This window comes from Lontra canadensis, unplaced genomic scaffold, assembly GCF_010015895.1.
Source record: "Lontra canadensis isolate GAN:19392208 unplaced genomic scaffold, GSC_riverotter_1.0 scaffold3, whole genome shotgun sequence".
Taxonomy (NCBI): Eukaryota; Metazoa; Chordata; class Mammalia; order Carnivora; family Mustelidae; genus Lontra; species Lontra canadensis.
The window spans coordinates 26,850,170-26,874,377 of NW_022630997.1; the positions used below are offsets into that span (position 1 = coordinate 26,850,170).

At 57.3% G+C, this 24,208-nt stretch overlaps 1 protein-coding gene across 1 annotated transcript in view; it reads left to right on the plus strand.

Annotated features, from left to right (window-relative positions):
- Positions 1 to 24,208, plus strand: part of RET (ret proto-oncogene) — a 48,387-nt gene that overhangs the window by 16,506 nt on the left and 7,673 nt on the right. The window contains exons 2-13 of the mRNA XM_032836963.1: positions 5,724 to 5,990; positions 7,769 to 8,056; positions 10,245 to 10,489; positions 11,720 to 11,915; positions 13,216 to 13,415; positions 15,505 to 15,763; positions 16,517 to 16,642; positions 17,191 to 17,301; positions 17,844 to 17,966; positions 18,828 to 19,084; positions 21,716 to 21,863; positions 23,318 to 23,425. Of these exons, the coding sequence (XP_032692854.1) occupies positions 5,792 to 5,990; positions 7,769 to 8,056; positions 10,245 to 10,489; positions 11,720 to 11,915; positions 13,216 to 13,415; positions 15,505 to 15,763; positions 16,517 to 16,642; positions 17,191 to 17,301; positions 17,844 to 17,966; positions 18,828 to 19,084; positions 21,716 to 21,863; positions 23,318 to 23,425 (2,260 nt within the window). The 5' untranslated portion in view covers positions 5,724 to 5,791. The remainder of the gene's footprint in view (positions 1 to 5,723; positions 5,991 to 7,768; positions 8,057 to 10,244; positions 10,490 to 11,719; positions 11,916 to 13,215; positions 13,416 to 15,504; positions 15,764 to 16,516; positions 16,643 to 17,190; positions 17,302 to 17,843; positions 17,967 to 18,827; positions 19,085 to 21,715; positions 21,864 to 23,317; positions 23,426 to 24,208) is intronic.

The window sequence follows — 24,208 nt, forward strand, 5'->3', positions numbered from 1 at the left end:
CTCTCTGAACGTGAGCAGTGACTTGAGCCTTGGACAGGGATGCCATGAGCTGCACGGGACCCACCGTGCTGTGAGGAAAGGCCAGCTCCTCGCCCCTCGGCATGGTGCCTGAGGGGCGACCTGAGCCACGAGGACCACGGGTTGTCCCTGGGGGGTGACACGGGCCAACCCTCTCTAGGCAGAAACCGTGGACTGGGCATGGGGAAGGATTCTGGCACCCCAAGGCATTCAGAAGTGAAAGGTATGGATGGGGAAGGCTTTGCCAATCCTGCTGTTATTTGCCCAAGCGGTAGATTGCAGCAGAGGCAGGACAGAGCCCACAGGCCACACGGCCCTTCCTGGCAGACAGGTGCCAGCAGTGAGCCTCCTTGTGGGCTTACCATCTGCCCTCATCCTGACTCCCCATCCCACTTTGTTTGCCAGTGTTCCAAACTCTGAGACTCAGAACCACCAGCAGATTCACCTGGGTAAGGCTTCGTACCTCCCAGCCTCAGTGTTCTGAACTGGGAAATGGGGTAGCAAAGGAATCTACACATAGCAGCTGTGACTCTGAAGCACGAGCTTCGTATAATCCCTGTGCAAAGGCAAGGCATGTCTGCGGCGTGCTCTGGCCAGTCCTCTCCCCAGCATGCCCTCCTTTGATTGGCAGCTGGAGAAACAGAGATGCAGCAGAGGTCAGCAGACTATAGGAGCTGCACAGCCCCGCGGAAGTGGGCCCCAGTGGCCCATCCCAGGCTCTCCTCATCCACCTGCCAGGATTGACTGCATCCTTTGTGGGGCCCAGTGTAGGAGGATGAGGTGGACAGTTTGTTCTAGGTTGTGAAGAATTTCGAAACAGTGACATGAGAGTATTAAACCAAGTGTGGGGCTCTTTGGGACTGCCCAGGCTATCCCCACCTGAGGCCGGCCCCACACCCACCTCCTCGATTCCCTGCCTTGGACCATGTGTTTTTCCATCTAGAAGGGTCTGTGACATTGAGGAGCATTAAGGGAGCCATGCCTGGCTACAGGGACCACCTGGAAGGTATTTAAGTGCCTTTAAGTCTGTTTCTGTTCAGAATCATTGCCCGACCCACAAATCCCTTTTGGCAGCAATCGACTGGGCCCCACACAGATCCCGTAGGGCTGGCCTCTGTGAGATGAGAGCAGGCAGGACCCATTCTCTCCTGCACATATGATCTGCATGGTGGGAACTGCACCAGCTTGGGGGTGGGGAGCTCTGGGAGCTCAGGCCGTCCTACCTCCCAGCCCCTGTACCACCGAAAGTGTGTGCAGTCAAGGAGGCCCTCTCAGAGGGGAGCCCAATTCTGGAGCTGCTCTTGCCTACTCTGCAGGTGAGGTGTTGTGGGTAGAGCTTCTCCCCCTGATAAGGCCTGTTTTCTGCAGCCTTCAGATGTCACCAGAGTCACCCCAGAAGTCCCTTTCCACAGTGGCTCCAAGAACAGCCAAGTTCTTGGTTCTGCTCTGCTGACCGGGGCCAGTGATGTGTGTCCTGAGAGAAAGCGCCAGCGGTTGCCTCTCAGGATGGGAGCTCTGTTGACATGTGATGTCCCCTCGCTGGTCTGCTGGGGGCAAGAACGCAGACCTCACCTCTCCGTGGAGGGGTCAGGCACGGCAAGGAAAGCTGGTGGCCTGGTGACACGGGCTCTGGAAGACACGGGCTGCCCAGGTCTGCGTCCCGTCTCGTGGACCTGGCAACACTGCCTGCAGCTCTGGGAGTTGAGGCCCAGCGGCAGCCTCTCAAGATCATAGTGTCGGTGCGTGCCCTTCTGCCGGGGCGCGGAGGAGGTTGGCGGCTCCCGTCGTGGCCGAGCCCCCTCCTTAGCTGGTGTCACTGTCACAAGCCCAGGTTGCCCCTCACCACCACCCTGTGAGGCCCCTGGGAGTTAGTCTCTCCTCCTTTTTTGTGCCTGGAAATGCCAACCTGCCCAGAGAGATGGTGAATCATCAGAACCACCTTCCCCTCGAGCTGTTTTGCTGACTTGCAGGGAGCTTCCGTCACTGCTCAGGGCTTTGTGGGGGAACAAAGTGTGTCCCAGCAGACAGGGCTACCTCAGTAGGGCCACAGGTCTGGTCCGCTGGGGATCAAGAGCACGGCAACTGTAGGGACCCCGGGAGATGAGTGGGCTGGTGGAGGGGGTGCCTTTCTAGAAAGCCTGCCTTGCAGATTCCAGTTCTCTTGCCGTCTGTGTGTGTGCCCTTGAGCAAACAAATGGCTTTCTTTTTGCCTCAGTGTCTGTTTGCAGAACAGTCGTCCTGACAGTGCCTCTGTCTGGGGCTGTGGAGAGGATGGAAGGTCGGTGGTTGGGGGGCGGGGGGGATTGGCCTTGTGCTGTGCTGCCTCCCAGAGCCACCTGGCCGGGCTGTGCTCACCCCACACTCCACCTTTGAGAGGCGACAGTAGGCCGCAGGAGGCCAGCCCTTTCCGAAGGTTGTGGGGGCAGGACATGGTCAGGGGAAAAGAGAGTCATTCTTCCTGCCCATAGGGCAGGGGGTGTCATCTTCCTTAGCAGCCCCCCGGCTCAGTCCCTCCCCTAGAACTCTTACTGGATGCTCTGACTTGTGGAACCTTCATGGAATGTTGGAGGACAAGCTCAGCTGCTGCTCATGACTTGGGCCCTTGGTGGAGCGGCAGTGCTGGGCCTGGCTCCAATCCCCCTTCTGAGCCTGCCTTCCGGAGCTTGGCCATGCTGGGATGCTGCCACGGGCTGGAAGCCCCTGTAGTATCAGATTTCCGTGGGGGAGACTGGATGGCCCCACTGAGGAGAGCGAGCCAGGAGTTACCCTGTCGGGCAGCCCAGAGCAGGCCCTGGCACAGTCCTGGTGGGAGGTGGCTGCCAAGCCCCATTGGGGACTCCCCGACCGCTGTTCCCTCCCTGTGGGTGTCTCCTCACCCACACACAGGGAGCATTCCTGTCTCTGTCTGAGTCATGACTTGATGAGTTGGCAGGGTCCTCTTTGGGGCTCCACACTGTGGGGAGCATGAGCGCCTCTGCTGGGACATGCGAGCCTCTGGAATGGATCCCCGGTGTGCAGGGACCCTCAGAGGACCGGTCAGCCATGGCCCATCACTCCGCTCAGCCCTGCGCTGGTGCCAGCAGCTGCCCTTGACCAGGAGCAGCAAGCGGCCAGCCTTGGGAGCTGCTTCCTGTCCCTGGGAGCATCAGCTGCTAAATCCCATGGAGGTCAGCCCTGAGTGCATCTGAGAACCTCCATCCTCCTGGGCCAGCAGGGAGGGTGTGGGGAGAGAAGGGTGGCATTCAGGCAGCTCCTGCCCATGTCTGCCACCGAGACCCCAGGGTGGGGGAGGCGTGGTCTTGGCACTCCCTCCCCAGAATTCCCCAGTGCGACTTCATGGAGCTCCTTTAGCTGTCTTCCCCTTGAATGGCAGCCAGTGTGACACTTTGGAGTGGATCCTTCCCCCAGGAAACTTCAGCTCAGAGCACAAGGCAGGCTCCTTAGAAGTCCTGGCCTGCCCCTCCCTGAACTGCAACCACAGGGGTTAGGTAATTCTAGGTCCACTCCAGGGACACCTCTTTCGGGAGGGCTTTCCAATGTGGTCTTTCAGGCCACATTGTAAGTGTGGTCATTCCCCCACCCCTGCTTCCTTCCATCTCTGTGTTGAGTGTGGGGTGCACAGGGCCAGGCCTTTGGCTCTGACCAGAGCATCTCTCTCCCTCCCTTCTCTCTCTCTCTCTTCCCCGCTTCCTTCTTTCCCTCTCCGTCCCTCTCCCCCTTGCTCCTTCCCAGCCCAAGCCTGTCTGGCAGGGAGCAGACCAGGCCAAGTGCATGCTTCCCCCCAGGTTGGCCCTCACAGTCTGGCTGCCTTTTGAAGTCATCCTGAAAAACTTCCCCCAGTGTGGCAGCCTTCCTGTTCACGGACTATTTCACTGCTTTGGGATCTGGAAAGGGCTCCCCTGTGGTCTTACCGGACTCCAGTTGGCAATGGATTGTTTCCCATACCCAGATGTGTCCTTGAGGACCCAGGTGGTACCAGGGGTATCCTCTGCTGGTGCAGAATGGCCTGGCTGCTCACCCCAACAGCTGTGAGCAGAGTGGGGTGTAGGTGGAAACAAGCTGATTGAAAAGAGAAATTGGCTCAATGTGAGTGAATACGTGGGCATTTATAATGTTTGTGTTGTGTGTTGGTTACTGCTATAGGGTATTTGCAGGCTTTTAGTGGTTTTTCCAGCATCGTTTGCCTAATTTTCCACCTTCTTGAAAATTCTTACTGTTTTTTAAAACTTTTTATCATGAAAAATGTTGAACTTACACAAAGTCAGCAGAGTAATGAATGGGTTTTCCCAGCGAGACCGTGGTCCACATCCTCTTCCTGGTGGCAACCAGAGCTCTAGCCACAGTCCCTTGGTGATCAGGTTTTCAGGGGAAATTTACAGAAGTTGAAATACACAGCTCTTATCTGTACATTGGCAGCAAATGTATGTGCACATGTGACCCACACTGCTATCCGGATGTGGAAACTTTACATCCCCCAGAACATTCCTTCCTGCCCTTCCTAGTCTTTGGCCTCCTCCCACCCCTCACAGGTCTCCAGCCTGCTCTGTTAACCTAAAATTAGTCTGGGATCGTGCCATGTGTGTCCTTTTTTGCTTGGCTTCTTCTGCTTCGCACGATGTCTGTGAGATCTTTCCCAGTTGTTGTGTGAATCAACTGTTCGTCCCTTTTTATTGCTGCATAGGATTTCGTGGTGTGAAAACCACCCTTTGCCTGTCCACTCACCCGCTGAAGGGCATCTGGGCTGTTTCCAATTCTCGGCTGTGTGAATAACCTTGCCGTTTGTGAATGAGTCATTTGATGGACATACGTATTCCTCTCTCGGATAAATTCAGTAGGAATTCTGGGTCAAGTTGTAGGAGTACGTTTAACTTTAAAGGTGTGTTTCTCTTATAAAGAGGCCTGGTTCGGGGTGCCTGGGTGGCTCAGTTGGCTAAGTATCCAACTCTTGGTTTTGGTTCAGGTCATTTTCTCGTGGGTCAAGAGATCAAGCCCCAGTACAGGCTCCTCGCTCAGCTGGGAATCTGCCAGAAGATTCTCTCCCTCTGCCCCTCCCCACAACATGCATGCCTCACGATCTCTCTCTCACACACTCTCTCTCAAATAAATAAATAAATCTTAGGAATGAATAAATCCGTAAAGTGCCCTGGTTCATTTTTGGTGACTCTTGCCTGCCCTGCTTATCTGGCATCGTCGTGCGCACTTGAAAGCTGGGGATCCAGGCGATTTTCTGAGAAACCTGAGTCACTCCCAGCTCTGTGGGGCTCACATACTTGTCAAACTTGGGTGATTGGGAACGATTTTGCAGATGTTTTGTAGTATGTCCTCCTCTCTTTTCTTTTTCTGTTTTAAGGCAGTCCATTTGCAGCTTGTGTTTCGCCCCACAGACAGGTGTGTGTGTTGACGTTACTGGGACTACTGGTGAGAAAGTCCGAGTAAGATCAGAATCTTATTATTTATTTGGGTGTGAAAGTCTTGAATGCCATGTATCATGGAGGGTGAGATCTCTCTCTTGTAATTTCAGAACAAGGAACTTGCCTATAGTTTTGCACTATTAATTATGCTAGGTTGGAATCTTAAGTTAGTAAATGTGGGAGGATCCAAAGTGTGAAATAAAGCGGCTGGAGAGTGCTGGTCTGCCTGGAAGACCTGCTCCAGACACCCATCGGCATTCCTCCCTCCCTCACACGCCTCCCTGCTTCCTGCAGCTCCCCTGGGACTCTACTTCTCCAGGGACGCTTACTGGGAGAAACTGTATGTGGACCAGCCAGCTGGCATGCCCCTGCTCTATGTCCACGCCCTGCGGGACGCCCCCGAGGAGGTGCCCAGCTTCCGCCTGGGCCAGCACCTCTACGGCATCGCCTACCGTGCGAGGCTGCAGGAGAACGACTGGATCCGCATCGAGGAGGACACGGGCCTTCTCTACCTTAACCGGAGCCTGGACCACAGCGCCTGGGAGAGGCTCAGCATCCGCAGTAAGGGAGCCGCCTGACCCCCCTCCCCCACCCTGTCTTCTCCTCCCACAGCCCACGTCACACCCACACCGGAGGCCCAAGAGGGCGCTTCCTGTGCGATCCCTGTGGCGTAAGGGTGAAGGGTGAAGTGAGGCTGGCCTGCCTCTGTGTCCAGCCTGGCCAGGACACCAGGATGAGTTTGGGGGCTGCTGATGACCCTTGGGCCTTCTGAGTCTGTTGGGATTTGGGAGAACCCCTGGAAAGGATCGGGTGCTCTCTCCAGGCTGGGCTTAGAAGCCTTTTCCATTTGGGAGAATAGGACTTAGGGTTACAAGAGAGGAGTTAAGTGGGGGGGCTAGAAAAATTGAAAAGTTTTGGTTGAGTGAGTGATCTGGAACTTTCTGGAGAAGTAGCAGTTCCATGGAAAGCTGGTCTTCCCATCAGCATCAAGCTGCCCGTGGTACCCAGTGGGGACTCAGGCCTGGTGCCAGGGAGGAAAGTGGTATAGAAGGAAGACCTGGCCAGCCTCCTCAGAGCAGGGGTCAGAGCAGGGAGAAAACCACATGTGACCCTGATACTGGGAAGAGGAGCCGCTTTCTGCCTTATGGCACAAAATAGTGATCACACACACAATAGCCCCCCACCTCCAACCATCTCCTTCAAAGACATGGCCTCACCGCACACTCACACCAGCCCTGAACCCCCTCATGTGGGCGAGAGGCCCATGGCATGCCTATGAATACAGAATGGGCAGCACTGCCCAGGAGGGCAGAATGACTGTGCCCCTGTCAGCCAAGGAAAGCCAAGGTCACATGACAGCCTGCCACAAGGGAACCCCAGTTCTGGAGGTGGCATCTCAGATGGGTCTTGGTTCTGCTTGTACTTAGTTGCTGCTGTCTCCATCCCAGTCCCCCATGGGGACCTTGAACTATGTTTCCGGGGGTAAAGGCTGAGTGGAGTTTGTCGAGGGTCCATATTTCCTAGGGGGCTTGTTCTGTTCATCATGCACCTGTTAAGTCTAGTCAGGAGAAAAACCACATAGTAACTGGAACAGGGCAGTTTCATATAGAAAATGATTAGCTACAACCGGGGATTGAAGCACAAAGGGAGGGCTAGGAAGAAGCAGAATTCTGAAGAATTCTGGGAAGGGCAAATGCGGGGTAGCAGCCACTACACTAGGGCTGAGGGAGAGGGCCCAGGAAGAGTACCCATCACTCTTGAAGAGAACCAGACCTTGATGGAGAAATTCTCTCTAATGGAGTTTGCTGGAAATCCCCCCTCCAGGCACTCCGGAAGTCTGGCCGTGGGTGTGTCTCCACAGAGGCGTTCCATGAGGACGGCCCCTGGAGGGCTGGGGAGCCCCCACATGCATAGGAGCCAGCCAGGGAAGTGCTCTACCTGGTTAGACCTGGGACTCAGGGCACCCCTCTGATGGGGGCAATGATGTTCTAGAGGCTGTTGGGGAGACGTGGGGGAACAATAGGGCCCAGCGCTCAGAGCACCTGAGGGAGTGGTATTTGAGCTGAGACCTGAATGACAAGAGAGGCGGGCCTGTGAGGCACCCCAGGCAGAGGGAGCAGAACCATGGGACCCTGAAGCAGAGAAAGACCCCGGGTCTAGGGCAGTTTGGGGCAAGTGGAAGGTGACCAGCGAGAGTCAAGAGCCTAGTGGAACCCTGTGGACAACGGAAGGGACTGGGCTTTACACCAGCCCTGGATCTCCTGCTCCTTCGCCATTCCACTCCCCGCCACCCGTGGGTGTGGCTGGTGCCCCACCAGGCCTGACTTCTCTCTCTGCAGATGGCGGCTTCCCCGTGCTCACCATCTACCTCCAGGTCTTCCTGTCATCTGCGTCCCTGCGTGAGGGCGAGTGCCAGTGGCCAGGCTGTGCCCGGGTATACTTCTCCTTCATCAACACCTCCTTCCCGGCTTGCAGTTCCCTCAAACCCCGGGAGCTCTGCTTTCCCGAGACAGGCGTCTCCTTCCGCATCAGAGAGAACAGGCCTCCTGGCACCTTCCACCAATTCCGGCTGCTGCCTGTGCAATTCCTCTGCCCCAACATCAGCGTGTCCTATAGGCTCCTAGAAGGTGAGTGCTGGCTTCGGAGGCCCTCCCTCGGCGTCTGCTGTGTGCCAGGCACAGCCCCGCCAGCCCCTGACATGAGCCATCTGGTTTACTCACCACACACCACTCATTCATTCATTTAATATTCCAGAAATATTTCTAGTGTGTCTTTCATGAACCAAGTACTGTTCTAGGGGCTAAGGGTGTGACCATGAACTAAACAAGTCAAAATGCCTGCCTGGAGCCTCCATTCCCTTGGGGCGGTCTCTGGAATGTGCTATTTGGGAAGTAAAGTTCCCAGGATGTGGAGTGGTGGAGACCGCAGTCTTCTGTCTCATGGCTGAGGAAGGGAGTGCTGGAGCAAAGGTGGGAGGGCACCAGGCAAGCTGGGCTAGCCCCGTAAAGATCACTGCGGTGGGACGCCTGGTAGCTGGGGTAGGGAGAGCAGAGGCCCATGAAGACAGAGAAGTTCCTGAGGTTTCCCCTTCAGGGGCTGGGGGAGTCATGGAAGGCTTGTAGGGGGCGGCATGGACAAGCCCTCACTTACCTTTAAAGGATTATTCTGGCTGTCATGCTAGGAATGATTTGGTACAGGGCAGCGTAGCATAGCAGCAAGGAAACAGGAGGCTGGGAAATCCCTGAGCAGCAGGCTGGAAACTGAAAGAAGGGTGAAAGCCACAAGGCAGCAAGGAGCAGGTGCCTTCCGGGCATATATTGAAAGAAGATCCAGCAGGATTTCTCGATGTTTTGGCTGTGGGTGTTGAGGGAAAGAGGGGATCCCGTGTGGTTCCAGGATTCTGCCTCAGCAGCTACAAGAGCAGCCGACCTGGCCACACGATGGCCGTGGGAAGACCGGCCAAGGGCGGGCCAGGGGGTGAAGCCCAGTGGAGGTGAGAGAAGGCACCTGAGCAGCCCCATGACAGGAGGCGCCCCTGAAATACTCAGAAGCAAAGAACTAGAACAGAGAAGGTAGGCTGCAGTGGAACCTGGATTCACACCAAGTTTATTGCACACACACATGGTAATGACATCGAAGAAAATCTCAATGAAGTAAGAAAAGGAGCCATGCACTCCCCCAGCATCCTCACCTTTGCCCTGCAGCAGGGATACATGTCTTTGGGCAAGATTGTTAGCCAAACGTCAGGTTCAGCAGGCTGCCCTTCCTCAAGAAGATTACCTCATTAAATTTGGTTGGGCATGGTTTTGTAACCATAAACAACAGAGAGAAACATTATATGATAAGAATTTCCCATAGGTAATCCACACGTAATACGTGGCTCTGAGGGAGGGACGTTTGCCTTCTCCCACAGTTGGCTGTGGGGGACGGTCAGTGTTGACCTTCAAGCCGTCAACATTCCCCTTTTCTGAGTTATTCCTGGAGGATGAATTTCAGGGCAGGCTTGGGTTGAAAAGTGTGCTATTGTCACTGGTCCTCCCCTCAGCAGGTTGTGAGAAGATACACCAGTCACTGCCCAAACCACAGGGCCTGGTGAGGAGCAGGCCTGTTAGCCTTCATCTAGCCCATCTTCTGGTGAGGAAACAGGCACAGAGAGGTGGGACAACCAGTCTGGGACAGCACAGCCGGGAATTGTAAAGCAGGGGTGCAAAGAAGGCAGTTGGAAATATTTGTGTGTTAACTTCAGATTACCCACTAAATGCCCACCATGTTTGTTTTCAAATGGTGGAATAGTGGCCTTATTTCTCACATTCTCTAAAATGAGCATATATTATTTCCATAATTTTAAAATTGCCTGTTTTTTTCAAAAGCCAACCAATGCTGGGGGCTGGATCTCTGGGCCTGCAGCCTGGTTGAGCTGGTGTTCAGGCCCTCCCACCCCACCCATCCCCACCAAGAGAGGCAAGGTTAGGGAAGAGATGGGAGCAGCCCTCCCTAGGTCATCAGAGTGAGGACATGAGGCACACCTTCTGGTTCCCTGAGCTTCCCGCATCAGCACTAGTGAAACTGGGAGGCCCAGGTAAGCTCATTAGTGCACAGCCATCACTGCCAACCAATGCTTGGAGCTCTGTGCCCCCTCCCCTTCCAATTTGGAGCCAAGGAAGAGCTCGGCAGGGCCATCCTACTCCCCAACTCTGACCTGCCAGAGGCCATCCTCCCCTGCAGCCACTCCTGGCGGGCCCCTTGAAAAAGACAGCTCACCCTGCTCCCTGGCGCGGGAGTCACACTGGGGTTCCTGGTCTGCTTGGTGTGTAGGTGAGAATCTGCCCTTCCGCTGCGCCCCGGACAGCCTGGAGGTGAGCACACGCTGGGCCCTGGACCGCGAGCTGCGGGAGAAATACGAGCTGGTGGCCGCGTGCACAGTGCACGTCGGTGCGCACAAGGAGCAGGTGGTGATGGTGCCCTTCCCTGTGACCGTGTACGATGAGGACGACTCGGCGCCCACCTTCCTCGGCGGCTTGGACACCGCCAGCGCTGTGGTGGAGTTCAAGAGGAAGGAGGTGCCTGTTTACCACCGCTGTGCTTGTCTGTTTTCTGTTGTCTGTCTGTTGTGTGTCTGCCACTCTGGCCACCATTTATTCCTTGGTCTACCCAGCTGTCCATCTAGCCATCCGGCCATACAGTTGAACATCCCTCCAGCCATTTGTCTTTCATTTGTCTGCCCAGCTATGTGTTGGGGCTGTCTGTCTGTCTCCAGGGTAGCTGAGGAGGAGAGGGGAGGTCAGTCCAGCTGGCCCCTGACAAGTGTCCGGGGACCCTGGATGCCTAGCACGTGTCTGACCAGGCTGGCAAGGCCAAGGACGTGCATCAGGTTCCAGGGCACACCTGCCGCTGCGTGTGGGTACAGCGGTGCTGCCCCCAGGAGGGGACAGCTTCCAGGAGAGCCCTCCCTCCCTCTGCTGTCAGCGTTCACATTAGAGTCCAGAGACTCAGGGAAGGTGGAGGCCGGCCGCCGCGCAGTGGCTTCCGCTGGGATCGTCCAGCACAGCCCCGCCCACCTCGGCCCACCCCCGGCTCTGGTCCGCGTAGGTGGAGCGTGACTGCCACCTGCTGGGCCTTGGGCCGTCCTGCAGCCCGCCGGCCAGGGGTGCAACGGCAGATACGTGGTTTTACCTGGGTCTCTGGACACCCCAGGTGCTAGTTTGGTGGATGGGTGGGCAGGAGGAAAGCACATCTCATTGGTAAAGATCGCATAAGCTAGAAAGGGCTACCTCGGGATGGCAACAAGGAGTCTGGTCCATGACAAAAGCAGAGATGCCCTGTGACTGCTCAGAACTTTCCTCGTGATCCCCTCCAGCCTGGTATACAGGTGTTTGGAGAATGTTCTGGTGGACACCAAGGCTTGGATCTGGCTTTGCCATCTATCACTATGTGACAGTGAGCTGAGTCGACCCTGTGGGGCCCAGCTTGCTGTTCTCTGTGGGACCTGGTGAAGCACATCAGCCGAGCCCCTGGTCATCTGCTTTAATCCATCCTTACAGAAAGCGTGTAGGTGCTTATCATACCTGAGGCACAGGGGAGGCTCAGGGGTGGCCCAGGGAGGGCAACTGGGCCAGACTGGCATGGGATCCCACAGGAACTCTAACATAGGCCAGTCTGTCCCTGGAGCCGGCTCTGACTGTACACCCTCGGTCCACCTGTGGGGCGGGTGTTCTCCTGAGGTCCCAGCCTGCAGGGTCTCTGCAGAGTCCCTCTCACCAATTCTGACTGGCACCCACTGTTTTCCTCAGGGCACCGTGGTGGCCACAATACGTGTCTTCGACGCAGACGTGGTGCCGGCCTCTGGGGAGCTGCTGAGGCGGTACACAAGCACACTACTGCCAGGGGACACCTGGGCCCTGCAGACTTTCCGCGTCGAGCACTCACCCAACGAGACCTTGGCCCAGGCTAATGGCAGCTTCGTGCGGGCAACTGTGCATGACTACAGTAAGAGGGGCTGGGCCTGGCCTGGCTGGGCCCCCTAGGGAGCCGGCAGCCCACTCCTCTCGTAACACCCTACACCCACAGACACTTGCCCCGGCGTTCCAAGCCCCAGGCCGCAGAGGCTTCCACTCCACCCAACCCTTCCTTGTCTCTAATGGGCTCACCTTGGTGGGTTTTTATAGGGTTTTTTCTTTCCCTGAACTGCCTCCCAGCAGACCTTGGTAGGGCCGTACCACACTTCCCATGCTGACTATGCCAGGGCTCAGTGCCCACTACAAACACAGACGTCATTGCCTAAGGCCTTCTTCTGGTCTCTGCTTTGCAATCCCCGAGGGACCCAAGTGCCTGGGGATTATTTCTCCCTTGTCCCCACAGCCCTCTACGAACAGGGGTTAGTATACACCAGCAGCTCTGTGTGTTTGAGCCAGAGGATTCTGCACAGATTGTCCTGTCTGGCTTTTGGAATGTACCGCAGGACTGAGCTCCAGGGGCCCACTGTGCTCACCTGCGGGATGGGGCACCTTCATCAGCTGCCTTGCCTCCCCTACCCTAGTGCCCATGTTTTCTGGGATCCCCTTCCAAATACCTGGCTGGCACTTGAATCCTTGATTTGGGATCTGCTTCTGAGGGATTCCAGAATCGCTGGTACTGTTACCCCTTTCTGCCTGGATCGATCCTGTTTGTTTCTCATCCTCCCCACCTCCACTGAGGCTTTGAGGGTCTCCTGCCCTGTATAAGAGAAAATGTCATCTCTGCCAGGCACTCTCATTCCATACACCACGTGTACCCAAACCTCCTCATGCCTGTCCTTCCATCTCTGCAAAACTAGAACCATAGCACAACACACAGCAGGTACAGAGGTGGGCAGGCTCTGGGCACTGGGGGTCTGTGCAGTCCAGGGCTACACTGGAGGCTGTGACTGTTGGGATAGTTCTCTGGGGGAGTGGAGGCCAGCATAGTCTTCCCGAGGCCTCAGTGATGATAGATCTTTATCTCATGTATACGCACATACATACCACCCACACACACACACACACACACCATACACACAGGTGATCTCCCAGCTGAGAAGGCTTCTCTTGGCATCCAGCTCAGCACAGCAGCCAACATTTAAACAGTGGTTCCAACTCAGCCCCACCTGTCAAGTCTGTGGTCCACATGGCCCAAGTGTGAAGTCTGTGTTTGCACACGTGTGTGTTTGTGCCAGATGTGTGGCTGGGAGGAGGCACGCAGCGGCTTGGGGCAGTGGTCCCAGGCCCCTAAGCGACGAAGCAGTCATCACCATGTCCCCCCTCCCCCACAGGGCTGGTTCTCAACCGGAGCCTCCCCATCTCGGAGAGCCGCTGCCTGCAGCTGGCTGTGCTGGTCAATGACTCGGACTTCCAGGGCCCCGGCGAGGGCGTCCTCCGCCTCCATTTCAACGTGACCGTGCTGCCTGTCAGCCTGCACTTACCCAGCGCCTACTCCTTCACTATGAGCAGGCGGGCCCGCCGCTTTGCCCAGGTGAGCTCACAACCCAATGCCTGCCTGGCAGGGGGCACGGAGGGGTGGAGGACCCCCAGGGTGGGGCACTCCATTTAACAGATTGCAAGCAGGGCTGGGGATGAGAGACACTCCTTCTGGCCTAAACAGTACGCGGAGCGGCCCGGGGGAGCCACAGGCACAGGGCCAGGGAAGCTGGGGCCATGGCGAAGCTGGCAGAGTCATGGGCAGGGTTGGTGGGCTCCATGGGCCTCTCATTTGCCCTTTGCTTTCTTGGTATCTTTAAAGCGTGTTTCATCCTAACATAAGAGCAGTGCCAGTTAAGTCTACATATGGGGACCTAGAAAGATGTTCCTGATGGATTGTTAAGTGAAAAGTTGTTTGTAAAAACACTGGCCTCATGCAGCTCCCTGTGTTCGAAAACAACTTTTCGGTGACGGAATATTGAAGTATGTAAATGCGGGCATCAGTCAGTAGTGGCGCCCTCTGTGGGGAAAGGTGGGGAACGCTTCCTCTTTGCCTTCTGTAAGTGCATTTACTAGAGCTTATCTTGGCGTCTGTTGTTGGTAAATAACAATTAGAAGTGGAAAATAAGTATTAGAAGTGGAAAAAACGTGAAGTAGTAAGTATTAGCAGAGAGGACTGATTCTTCTTGCCATATCAACTAGCGCTTAGCATTTTGGTAGTTTTTTCTAGAACACTTAAGGACTTTTGTGATTTTATTTGGAATTGCGGCATGCATTGGGCTTCACATACTGCTTGTTCCAATAGGGCAGCTTCAGGTACGTCCTCTTCAGAAGGTCACACTTAGGGCCTTCTCCATTTGTCCCAGTTCCTGTGTTTGGTTCCCATGCCCCCTCCACTCCTGACAGCCACCCAGGTCCCGCACACAAAGGACCCCACCCTTGGACACATCGAAGCTCCCTGACCTGCCACAAAAGGTCTTTCATGGAGGTAGAGGCCAAGGATGGTGGGAGGTGACAAGGCAGAGGGGCCCTAAGGGTGTCCAAGGGGGTATTGAATGGGAGCAAACACTGCAGGTGTGTCACCTGTACCCCAAAACACTCAAAAGATCACAGGGACCTGAGTCCCCAATCCAGCCTCAGACTTGCTGTGACCTTTCACCCCCGCTCCCCAGTCTTCATAACTGCAAATTGAGGATAGTGACCTTGGGCAGTTTGGAGGCACCTATGGGAGAGTGGAAGCAAGCAGGCTTTATATGGGGATGTGCTGGGACATCCGGGAGGTGGTTTGGTTGTGTGTCAGGCCTGGGTGTGGAGGAGCCTGGCTCTGCTCTCGGCCTGAGCAAGGCTGAGCAAGGCCCCGGCTACGGGGCCTCACCTGCCCCACCCCTGCCCTCTGCCCGCCCACAACTTGACTAGTCAGATTTTCTGGCTTCAAGCCACCGACACTCTCATTCTAACTCAAGTAGCCAAAGGATAAAAAGGAGAGTTCCACCTGCCCAGTTCCGGGCCCCAGCAATGGCACGGCCAACCTGGCATCCCCCAGAGAAGCATCCTGTCTTTCCCAGGGCTCCCAGCAAGACTCCCAGGCAGGCCCCTTGGGGCTCAGGTGGGACAGGCAGCAATGCTGCATGAAATCACTTGGCCCCAGTGCAAAGCTCTGCCTGCCCGGGCAGGGATTCTAGGCAGGGTGTGGGGTACCCAGCCCCGTGCACTGAGGATGGCAACTGGTGGTCCCCAGAATAATACTGGCCTGGCCAGAGGCAGCGAGGGAAGTGAGCAGGAGGGACCGAATGGGTCTTCCTGCCTAAACGAGTGAGTGAGTGAAAAATGAGCTGGGGATGTAGGCTCCTCTCAAAGTGGTCACTAGACCCAAACTTGGTGCCCTGTGTTCTTTTGCCTCTGGCTCCCAGGAGCTGGGGTGGGTGGTGGTATGATGGGCAGGGCAGGGCCCAGCAGGGGAAAGGATCTGCAGGTTCCAGGGATGTGGAAGACCAGGACTTGGTGGTGGGGGGCGGGGGGAGGTCTGTCATCCCTGGACCCAGTAGGGAGCTGCTCCAGGACTCGGACTACCCAGAAACCCTGCCAGCCCCCATCACAGGCGGGAGCAGCACCCGGCTGAGGCGTTCCCTGTGCCCCGTGCCTAGATTGGGAAAGTCTGCGTGGACAACTGCCAGGAGTTCAGCGGCATCCACGTGCAGTACAAGCTGCAGCTCTCCAGCGCCAACTGCAGCGTCCTGGGGGTGGTCACCTCCGCTGAGGACACCACGGGAACCCTGTTCGTGAATGACACGGAAGCCCTTCAGCGGCCTGATTGCTCTCAACTCCAGTACACAGTGGTGGCCGCCGACCGGCCAAGCCGCAGGCAGACCCAGGCCCCGCTGGTCGTCACCGTGGAGGGGACATGTGAGTGCCAGGGTGGAGGGTCAGGACAGGCAGGGTGTGGCTGAGCCATGGGCTTCCCCCACACAGAAGGGGCTGCACCCTGCTCCCTTCACCGCGTGGCAGCGTCCCTGAGCCTGAGTCTCCTTCCCTGTCAAGTGAGAATCGCAGTGCACCCTGCATAGCCGGGCTGGGAGGGTGACGAGGAGAAAGTTTAAAGCAGCATAGCCCAAAGGGACCACATAGTCAATGGTCACTACTCCCCACCACCGCTGTCGATCCATTCTGTACGCTCACCTGCTTTAGGGCTGCCAGAGAAAATACGAGATCTTGGCTAAATTTAAACTTCAGGTAAGCAACAAGCAACTTTGTGCTCTAAGTATGTCCCACGTAGCCTTTGCAGTCTCTTAGAAGACAATCTTCCACGGGTGTCCATGCAGTGTTAGGGACACAGTCACATAAAGCAAGTATTCACTGTTTACCTGAAATGCAGGTTTAACTGGGCCTGTGTGTTTTGGGCTGAGTCTAGGCACTAGCCTGCTCATATCCTCCTTCCACACTTACCCCAGCCAAGTAGTGCCCCCCTTGCTGTGACTGCGGTGACAGCCCTCTTCCTTAGTGGGTCACATCACTGCCCCATGCCCTGGTGCTCAGGCACCCCCACCCCTCTGGGCTCACCCAGGAGAGGAGCTTGGCCAGTGCTTCCCTCTGCCCCCGGACGCTGGCGGGACACGAGGTCCACGCCAGCCCCTGTAACCAGCTTTCTGCCATCCGCAGATGTGGCCGAGGAACCAGGCTGCCCCCTGTCCTGTGCAGTCAGCAAGAGGCGGCCTGAGTGTGAGGAGTGTGGCGGCCTGGGCTCTCTGATGGGCAGGTGCGAGTGGAGACAGGGAGACGGCAAAGGTAGGCCTCACGCAGAGCCATGGGCCGGCAGCCAGGCAGTCGAGAGGGGTAATGGTGGCTGAGTGGAAACGGGGTCCTTGTGGGCCCTGCCGGCCACAGTGATGGCCCTCCGCTCTCCACATCTGTTGTCCAGAGCCTGGTCCTCCTCTGTAGTACCTGATGTTGAGAGAGCCTGCGCGAGGGTGCAGAGTAGGGGAAGCACGAGGACGCTCAGGCTCTTTGTCACTGTGGGACCACAGGTCCCTTCGGGTTTTGGGAATCCCTGGGCCAAAGTTGGGGTGTGCAAGGAAAAGAGAGGCTCTACGTGGGAGGTCCCAGGCCAGGACATGTGGCCCCAGACATCAGGGCTGGGGCGTAGACAGTAGCAAGTCCAAGCTGTGCCTACCGCAAGGATCCCACTCATGGATTCTCAGCTCGGGCCTCAGTTTGCTCCTCCGGAGGGGGCCAGGATTGGCCGGGGAGGCCCCGGAGTGCCGCCCTTCTGGCTCTGGCCATCTGACCAGGGCGGTGCTCCTGCGTGGCAGTGACTGGCCTGCTGTGTGTTCCAGGAATCACCAGGAACTTCTCCACCTGCTCCCCCAGCGTCAAGACCTGCCCCGACGGCCACTGTGATGCTGTGGAGAGCAGAAACGTCAACATCTGTCCCCAGGACTGCCTCCGTAAGCAACCACTGGGCTTGCAAGTTCAAGAGCCGGACGTGGGTAGGCGGAGCCAGTGGGGGAGGCTTGGACCCCCACCTGCACTTCAGCCAGACCAGCATCATTCCCGAGTTTTATGTGCAGAGACTTTTTTCTAACATTTCGTTTGAACAAAGGGTTCTGCCACATCCAAACTGTGGAGACTGGTACCCTGACCCACTGTCCCGTGTCTCCCTGGCCAACTCACACAGCACATCTCCCAAGCCCTGATTCTCCTGGCTCCCTGCTGCCCTTTCTCTGCTCTGTGAAGTAACCATGTGTGAACCTTGGCAAGGGCCCTGCACAGCTTGTGTGTTCCTCCTCTTACCTGCTGAGGCCAGGGACCTGATTCAGGGCAGACTGTGCTGATTCCTGCCCAAGCAACCCAGATTCCAGAGCTCACTGCCCTCCCTGGGCCTGAGCATGCTGACATCCTGTGGGGAGGGACCTCTCATGCTTCTACCTGGGTGGTCCTGGTTTGTGTGGTCACACCAGGAGGCTTAGTGGGCTGCCTCTGTCCCCAGGGGGCGGCAGCATCATTGGTGGGCACGAGCCAGGGGAGCGCTGGGGGATAAAAGCTGGCTTCGGTATCTGCAACTGTTTCCCCGAAGAGAAGAAGTGCTTCTGTGAACCTGAAGACAGCCAGGGTGAGTCGGTGGGGGGCACTGCTGGGGTCACAGGCAGAGAAGGTCTCCCCACACCTCTCTGAGCCCCAGTGAGTGAAGGAAGGCAGGTAAAACCCAGGAGACCCTCTTCCTTTCCTCTGGGCCTCAGTTCCTCAATCTGTGCAGACAGGTCTAGGTCAGAGCCTCCACAGAGCTACTTCCTGCCCAAAGTTCTATGAGAAAGATTGGGCTGGAAAGTTCTTCCGCCAAATAACTCAGCAGCAACTCAGATGGTCCCAGTGCAGGGCCTTCTCTGGGCCCATGGCAGTGCCTGGCGGGAACCCCGCCCTCCCAGCCAGAGCCTGCGGGTGTGCCTTCTGGGCCAGCAGGTGCCAAGGGCAAGGGCCTGTGCACCCGGGGAGATTTCCTGCCTGAGCCCAAGGATGGTTCTCACGTATTTGAGCGATTGCTGCATGACACTAGGTCCAGAGTCACTTTCCTTCCCTCTCCCAGTTTTATGAAGAAAACACAAAACACATGGAGCACATGGGGGGACTCTGCCTCCCCGCCAGCACTCAAGGGCCAGCTGGCTTCGGTGCAGCGTTCCACAGCTGGTGTTTCCCAGACGCACACTGCCTCTGCTGTGTGACCTCAGGCCAGCTGCTTAAACTTTCTGGGTCTCTTGGCCCTTGTGGAGGAGGCTGACCACAGACTCTGTAGCGAAAACCCTCGGCACAGTCCCTGCCAAACGGTGGGTGCCATGTGAGTGTGTGCATTGCTCTCACATCCCACCGCCCACAGCACTTGCTGGCGGCTCAGTCTGCCACGGCAGACCCCCAGCAGTGGGCACCAGGGCACCCTCCCAGGAGTGCCGTTCCTCACAGCCACCCCTGCCTCACGCAGACCCACTGTGTGACGAGCTGTGCCGCACGGTGATCGCGGCAGCCGTGCTCTTCTCCTTCATTGTCTCCATGCTGCTCTCCACCTTCTGCATCCATCGCTACCACAAGAATGCCCACAAGCCACCCATCGCCTCTGCCGAGATGACCTTCCGCCGGCCGGCCCAGGCCTTCCCGGTCAGCTACTCCTCATCAGGCGCCCGCCGGCCCTCCCTGGACTCGATGGAGAACCAGGTCTCTGTGGACGCCTTTAAGATCCCGGTGAGGCTCCAAGCAGGGCCTGGGCCTGGGAGGCAGCTCTCCTGGAGGCCCTGCGGGGGCGCCGGCCTCTGGCCTGAGGAAGCAAGGAGGTGTGGGGAGGGGCACCCAGGGCTCGGGGTGCTGAGTGTCGTGTAATCCACAAGCAGCTTGTGCACCCTCGCCCACCAGGAAGACGCTCTGAGCAGCCCTTCCAGGGAAGGTGGGCGGGCAGAAGGCTTTCCGGGGCCCCGGGCAGTTCAGCAGAGTGGAGAGTGCCAGGGGCTGACTCAGCTGGACTGAGATTTGGGAGGGTGGGCTGCGCCATACCTGATAGGGAACCGTACTGTGGAAGCCCCAAGGATGGGAGGAGGCCCTGAGGAAGACTGGATTTTATTCTCAGAGGAGGGGGCCCCGGGTCTTGGGGGTTCAGCAGAGGAGGTCCCTATTCGGCTTTCGTTCCTGCAGGCTGCTCTGTTGGGGAGTCTCTGGGGTGTGTACAAGAGTGGGAGCCCTGTGAGGAGGCACCACTCTCCTCATCCAGGCAGAAGGCAGCGGCAGGCAGGGACTAGGCCAGGGTGGCAGCGGTGGGGAGGGGAGTTCGTTTGCGGAGGGGAGAAAGGGCTACCATGGGGCCCCTGGGCCAGCTGCGGCAGAGGCCAGCCCAGAACATGTAACCAGCCTGCTGACAGAGAGGCCGGCCAGCGCCAGCAGGCTCCTAATCCCCCTTCTCCGTGGGAGGGCCTGGGCCTGCAGTTACCCTATGCTCCTTGGGGCCTCCTGGCTAGGGCTCCCCTCCCTGCACCCTGCTTCTTCTGTGTCCCTGCAGGCAATTGCTAGGGAGTGGGAAGCCATGTTCTAAGAGGGACTTAGAGGAGAGGTTTGTGTGAGCAGAAGCTCCACCTCCAGGGCCTGGCAGGAGCACGGTCCTTTGGCAGGAGCCTCCAACCAAAAAGCTCAGGAGTCACTGGGCCTTTGGCAGTACCCAACCAGGGCTGGGAGGCGGCCACAGTTTGTAGGAGGAGCCACCCAAGGGTGCTCATCCCTTAGGGTCCGTCTGGGCCATGGGAGCCATTCCCTCCCGTGGTAGAACCGCGGCCTCTCTCTGAGCTTTCCTAGTTCCAGTCACTCAGCAGACGGGGTCTGCGACCCCTGTCCTGGGAACCATCTCTGCCTCCGCAGCAGGCCTCTGGGCTGAGCCATTTGATTGCTTTATAGACCCAGGCAGTTTGTGGCGGGGTCCCAGGAAGGGCAGTGCTGGTGGGTGTTCATTCAGGGGGACACGCACTGCCATCGGCCAATGTCACCTTGGACCCTCTGCACAGAGAAGCCAGAGCCCAGCTTGAGGCCCAAGGGCTCCGCCGACTGGCTCTGAGGACGTGCTGCTCAACTGCTTGACCTTAGTTGTCTCTTATATGAAGTGGGGAGAACTTTTCACATCTTTTAAGAAGATCAAATCAGTGCAGTCTGCACAGGCTCAGCGCCGTTTCCACGTGCAGTGAATTCTTTTCCAGGGCAGGATGGAGGTGAGGACGCTAGGGTAACCACGATGATGCTCGAGCCTGAGACATGGTGCTGAGAGGAGGCTGCCTCTGCCCACGAGGAGCACACACACCTGTACTTGGGTGTTGGGAAGCACAGCTGGGATCGTCAGGGGCCATCTGTGTGGGTCAGAGTAGGGGGCTCGGCAGGGGTCATCTGTGTGGGTCAGAGCATCACCCCCAGGCCACCCACATCCAGCTGCAGGGAGAGTTGGGGCAATGGATGCCTGGTGCTAGGATAGGAGGGGAAGTCCCAGGACTTCCCAGGATCTCCAGGACAGGCTTTGGTATCCCCAGTCAAGAGTTCAAGGATGTGGGGCCAGGCTGGGGCCTGGGAAGCTGTCCCAGAGTCATCTCAAGTGGGATTCCAGTGGGAAGGCAGGGTGGGTAGAGGATAGCATGATGGCAAGTGGGTGCGGGTTCGGGGAAACGGCCAGTCCCATGACAGGGCCAGCTCCTTCCACGGGTCAGGAGGGAGGTTCCCAACTACCTCTGTGGTACGTTTTCTGGGGCAGCACATGGGGAAGTCTTGCATCCATAGCTGGGGGTCCTGGGCAGCTTGGGCCTCTGGTGCCAATGGAGTCCTCTTGGGGCTCCTTTGGATCTCTGGGGAGGACAGACTGGGGCCTGGTCTGTAGGACATCAGTGGCTTGTGGGCCTGGTGTCCAAAGCAGAGGCAGCACCAGGAAGCTTGGGCTCAGCGCCCAGGGAAGAGGCCACACTCCCATGTAAACCACACACACACACACACACACACACACACACACACACACACACATACACCGGGGACTAAGTAAGCCCTGAATTCCTTGTTTGAGAGACGAGGACATGGGCCTGGGATGGCTGGGGGCATGTTCAGTAAACCGGGGACAAGCAAGTGTCCAGGTATCCAGTGTCAAGGCCATTCTGTGGCAACAGCTATCTTCCCATAAGGTGCAGGGTCCTGCCCTCGGTGCAGGGGCATGCCCGTTGCCCACTAGGTCGGTGGCAGTGGTTTGCACATTGGAGCTTGTCCACTGGGGGCTCATTGATGGCTCTTGTCATCTTCTTTTCCTCTTACCCTCACCAACTTTCTCCCTTCTCCTCTTCTTTCCCTTCCTTCAACCGCGCATAGGAGGATCCAAAGTGGGAATTCCCTCGGAAGAACTTGGTTCTTGGAAAAACTCTGGGAGAAGGCGAATTTGGAAAAGTGGTTAAGGCAACAGCCTTCCGGCTTAAAGGCAAAGCGGGGTACACGACTGTGGCTGTGAAGATGCTGAAAGGTACCTGTCCAGGCAGTGTGCACAGGTGGCTCTCTAGGAGCCCTGAGGGCTGGATGGAGCCACCCTGAAAACCAGAGTGCTCGCAGCCAGCCTAGGGCTTTCTAAAGAGCCCCCCCACCATTCCTATTCTTGAGTGGCTGCATTCGGGAGACCCCTGCCATGGATTACATGGGCCAGGGTGGTCCCTGGAGAAAAAGGGCAAAAGGACTTTCTTCAGTTGGAAGGTTCTAGAGTGGTGCTGCTTCTGCACCAATGTTGGGTAAAGATCGGAGTTTTTAAAAAAATTAAAACCCCTTTTGGTCTTGAACTGACAGCTCTCCCACCCTAGTCTGCCCCACTCATTCCTCTCAGCCAAGTGCCTGTGGGGTCCTGGTGAGGAAGCCACCGTAAGGACTGGCCCCTGTCCCTGGCGGCCTTGCCTGGCCCAATCCCTGGCAGCCCCCAGTGGGTCTGCCCCACCTCTGTGACAAGTCGTGCCACAATTCTGGCCCTAAATGAGCACATAATCACCCACACACATATTGTCACTGGTGTTTCTGAGCAGAGACTGGGTGGACGGCCCTCTGCCGTGGCCAGACCCTGGTTCACATGGACCAAGGGCCCAGTGGCCATGCAGTGGGCGCAAGTCGGCCAGTGCAACACTCTGGGCTATACTGTGCAGGGTGCTTCTGATGCTGACCTAGTCTGTCAGAATGGGGTCTCTGCATCCCCCCTGAGGTGCCAGGCACTAAGGGGGTCCACTGAGACCATCCTCCAGGCCACTATATGTGGGTCCCTACACCCTCTCCCCAAGCTGTCCTCTCTCTTCCAGAGAAGCATGTGGTCAGAGGAGGTGATGAGGTACTGCTCAGCAGTGGGCTGTGGGGCAGCTGCCCTAGGAGGCCTATGCAGCCCCCGCTTCTGGCTGCATACCCCTCCCGTCAGGCTTCAGCTCCTGGTGGATGCCCAGGCACAGCTCTGTTCCCGCCCACCCCAGGATGCATGTGTTCAGCATGGCAAGAGGCCACCTCTGTGAAGTCCTATCATTCCCAGCTTTCTCCAGAGCCTCACCCGCCTGTTGAGTGCTTAGTCAGCAAGGGTTTTAGGACATGAGATAGCCCTCTTACCTTCCAGAAGGTAAGAGATGGCAATTGCAGAGAAATACTACCACATACATACACAGTCTGGTCCCACGAGGGTTTTTGTGGAAAGACCCTACTGATGTGGAAGTTGCCTGCTGGGGGTTATTATTCCTTGGGGGCAGATGAGGCTGCTGTTGACTATCCTACAGGCTAAGAGACGCCCCAAGCAGCAGGGTCCTTGGGGACCTTGTCTAAACCTGGGTAGGCTATCTAGGAAGGAGATAACCAGGGTCTGTGCAGACCTACCTTGTGGGTCCAGTGACCCAGACTGTTCACAGAAGGGGCTTCTAGAAGGGATTGCTGTTCAACTCGCTGTGTTTATGTGCATTTCAGAGAACGCCTCCCCAAGTGAGCTGCGGGACCTGCTGTCAGAGTTCAACCTCCTGAAGCAGGTCAACCACCCGCATGTCATCAAGCTGTATGGGGCCTGCAGCCAGGATGGTAAGGCCAGCCAAAGGACAGGCAGCTACCCAGTGCAGGCCGGGGGTTCTGGGCTCCTTTACTCCTCCTCCTTCCCCTTCCGTGTCCTCTGTGGCTCTGGCCCCCACCTGGAGCATGTCTCCTCCCGTGTTGGTGAAAGGACCAGGAAGGGCTGCTGCAGGAGCGCTGGTGTGAGGCCTCCACTCTGAGCGTGCTCCCTGGGCGGGCTGCAGCTGCTCTGAGGTCTCTGGTGGCATCCTGGTTTGTCAGGACCCTATTCCAGGTGGAGCCCAGGGCAGGGAGCTCTAGAAACAGGTGATACGTCCTGGGCACCTCCTGGGGACTAGGTGTGCCATGACCTCCAAGTGACCACTGCCCCAACCATGGATGGTGAAGGCACTGTCACCTTTTCTCACATAAGGACACAGGAGATTGGCCTGGTCTGTGCAACACAAGGGCCTCTCACCGTTATGTGTGCATAGATGTGCGTGCCGCGGGTACGAGAGGACAGGTGCACCAGGGAGAGGGCAGCAAGGACACTGGTCAGCACCAGCAGGACTCCAGGCTGGGCCTGGGACAAGACGGCAGCTTCAGAGATGCTGAGGGCTGGGAGCAGGGAGGAAGCATTATGTGAGGCTTCTCATCATCCGCCTGCATCAGCCATCCCCAGCCCGAGCTGCAGCAGGGCCGAGGGTGTAGAAAGACACGATGTCCGAGCAGCAGGGGCGTGCCTCCCAGGGGAGCGCTGTGTACAGTGGCCGACTGCCCTGGTGGATGTGCTCAACCACCCAGGGAGCCTGCTTT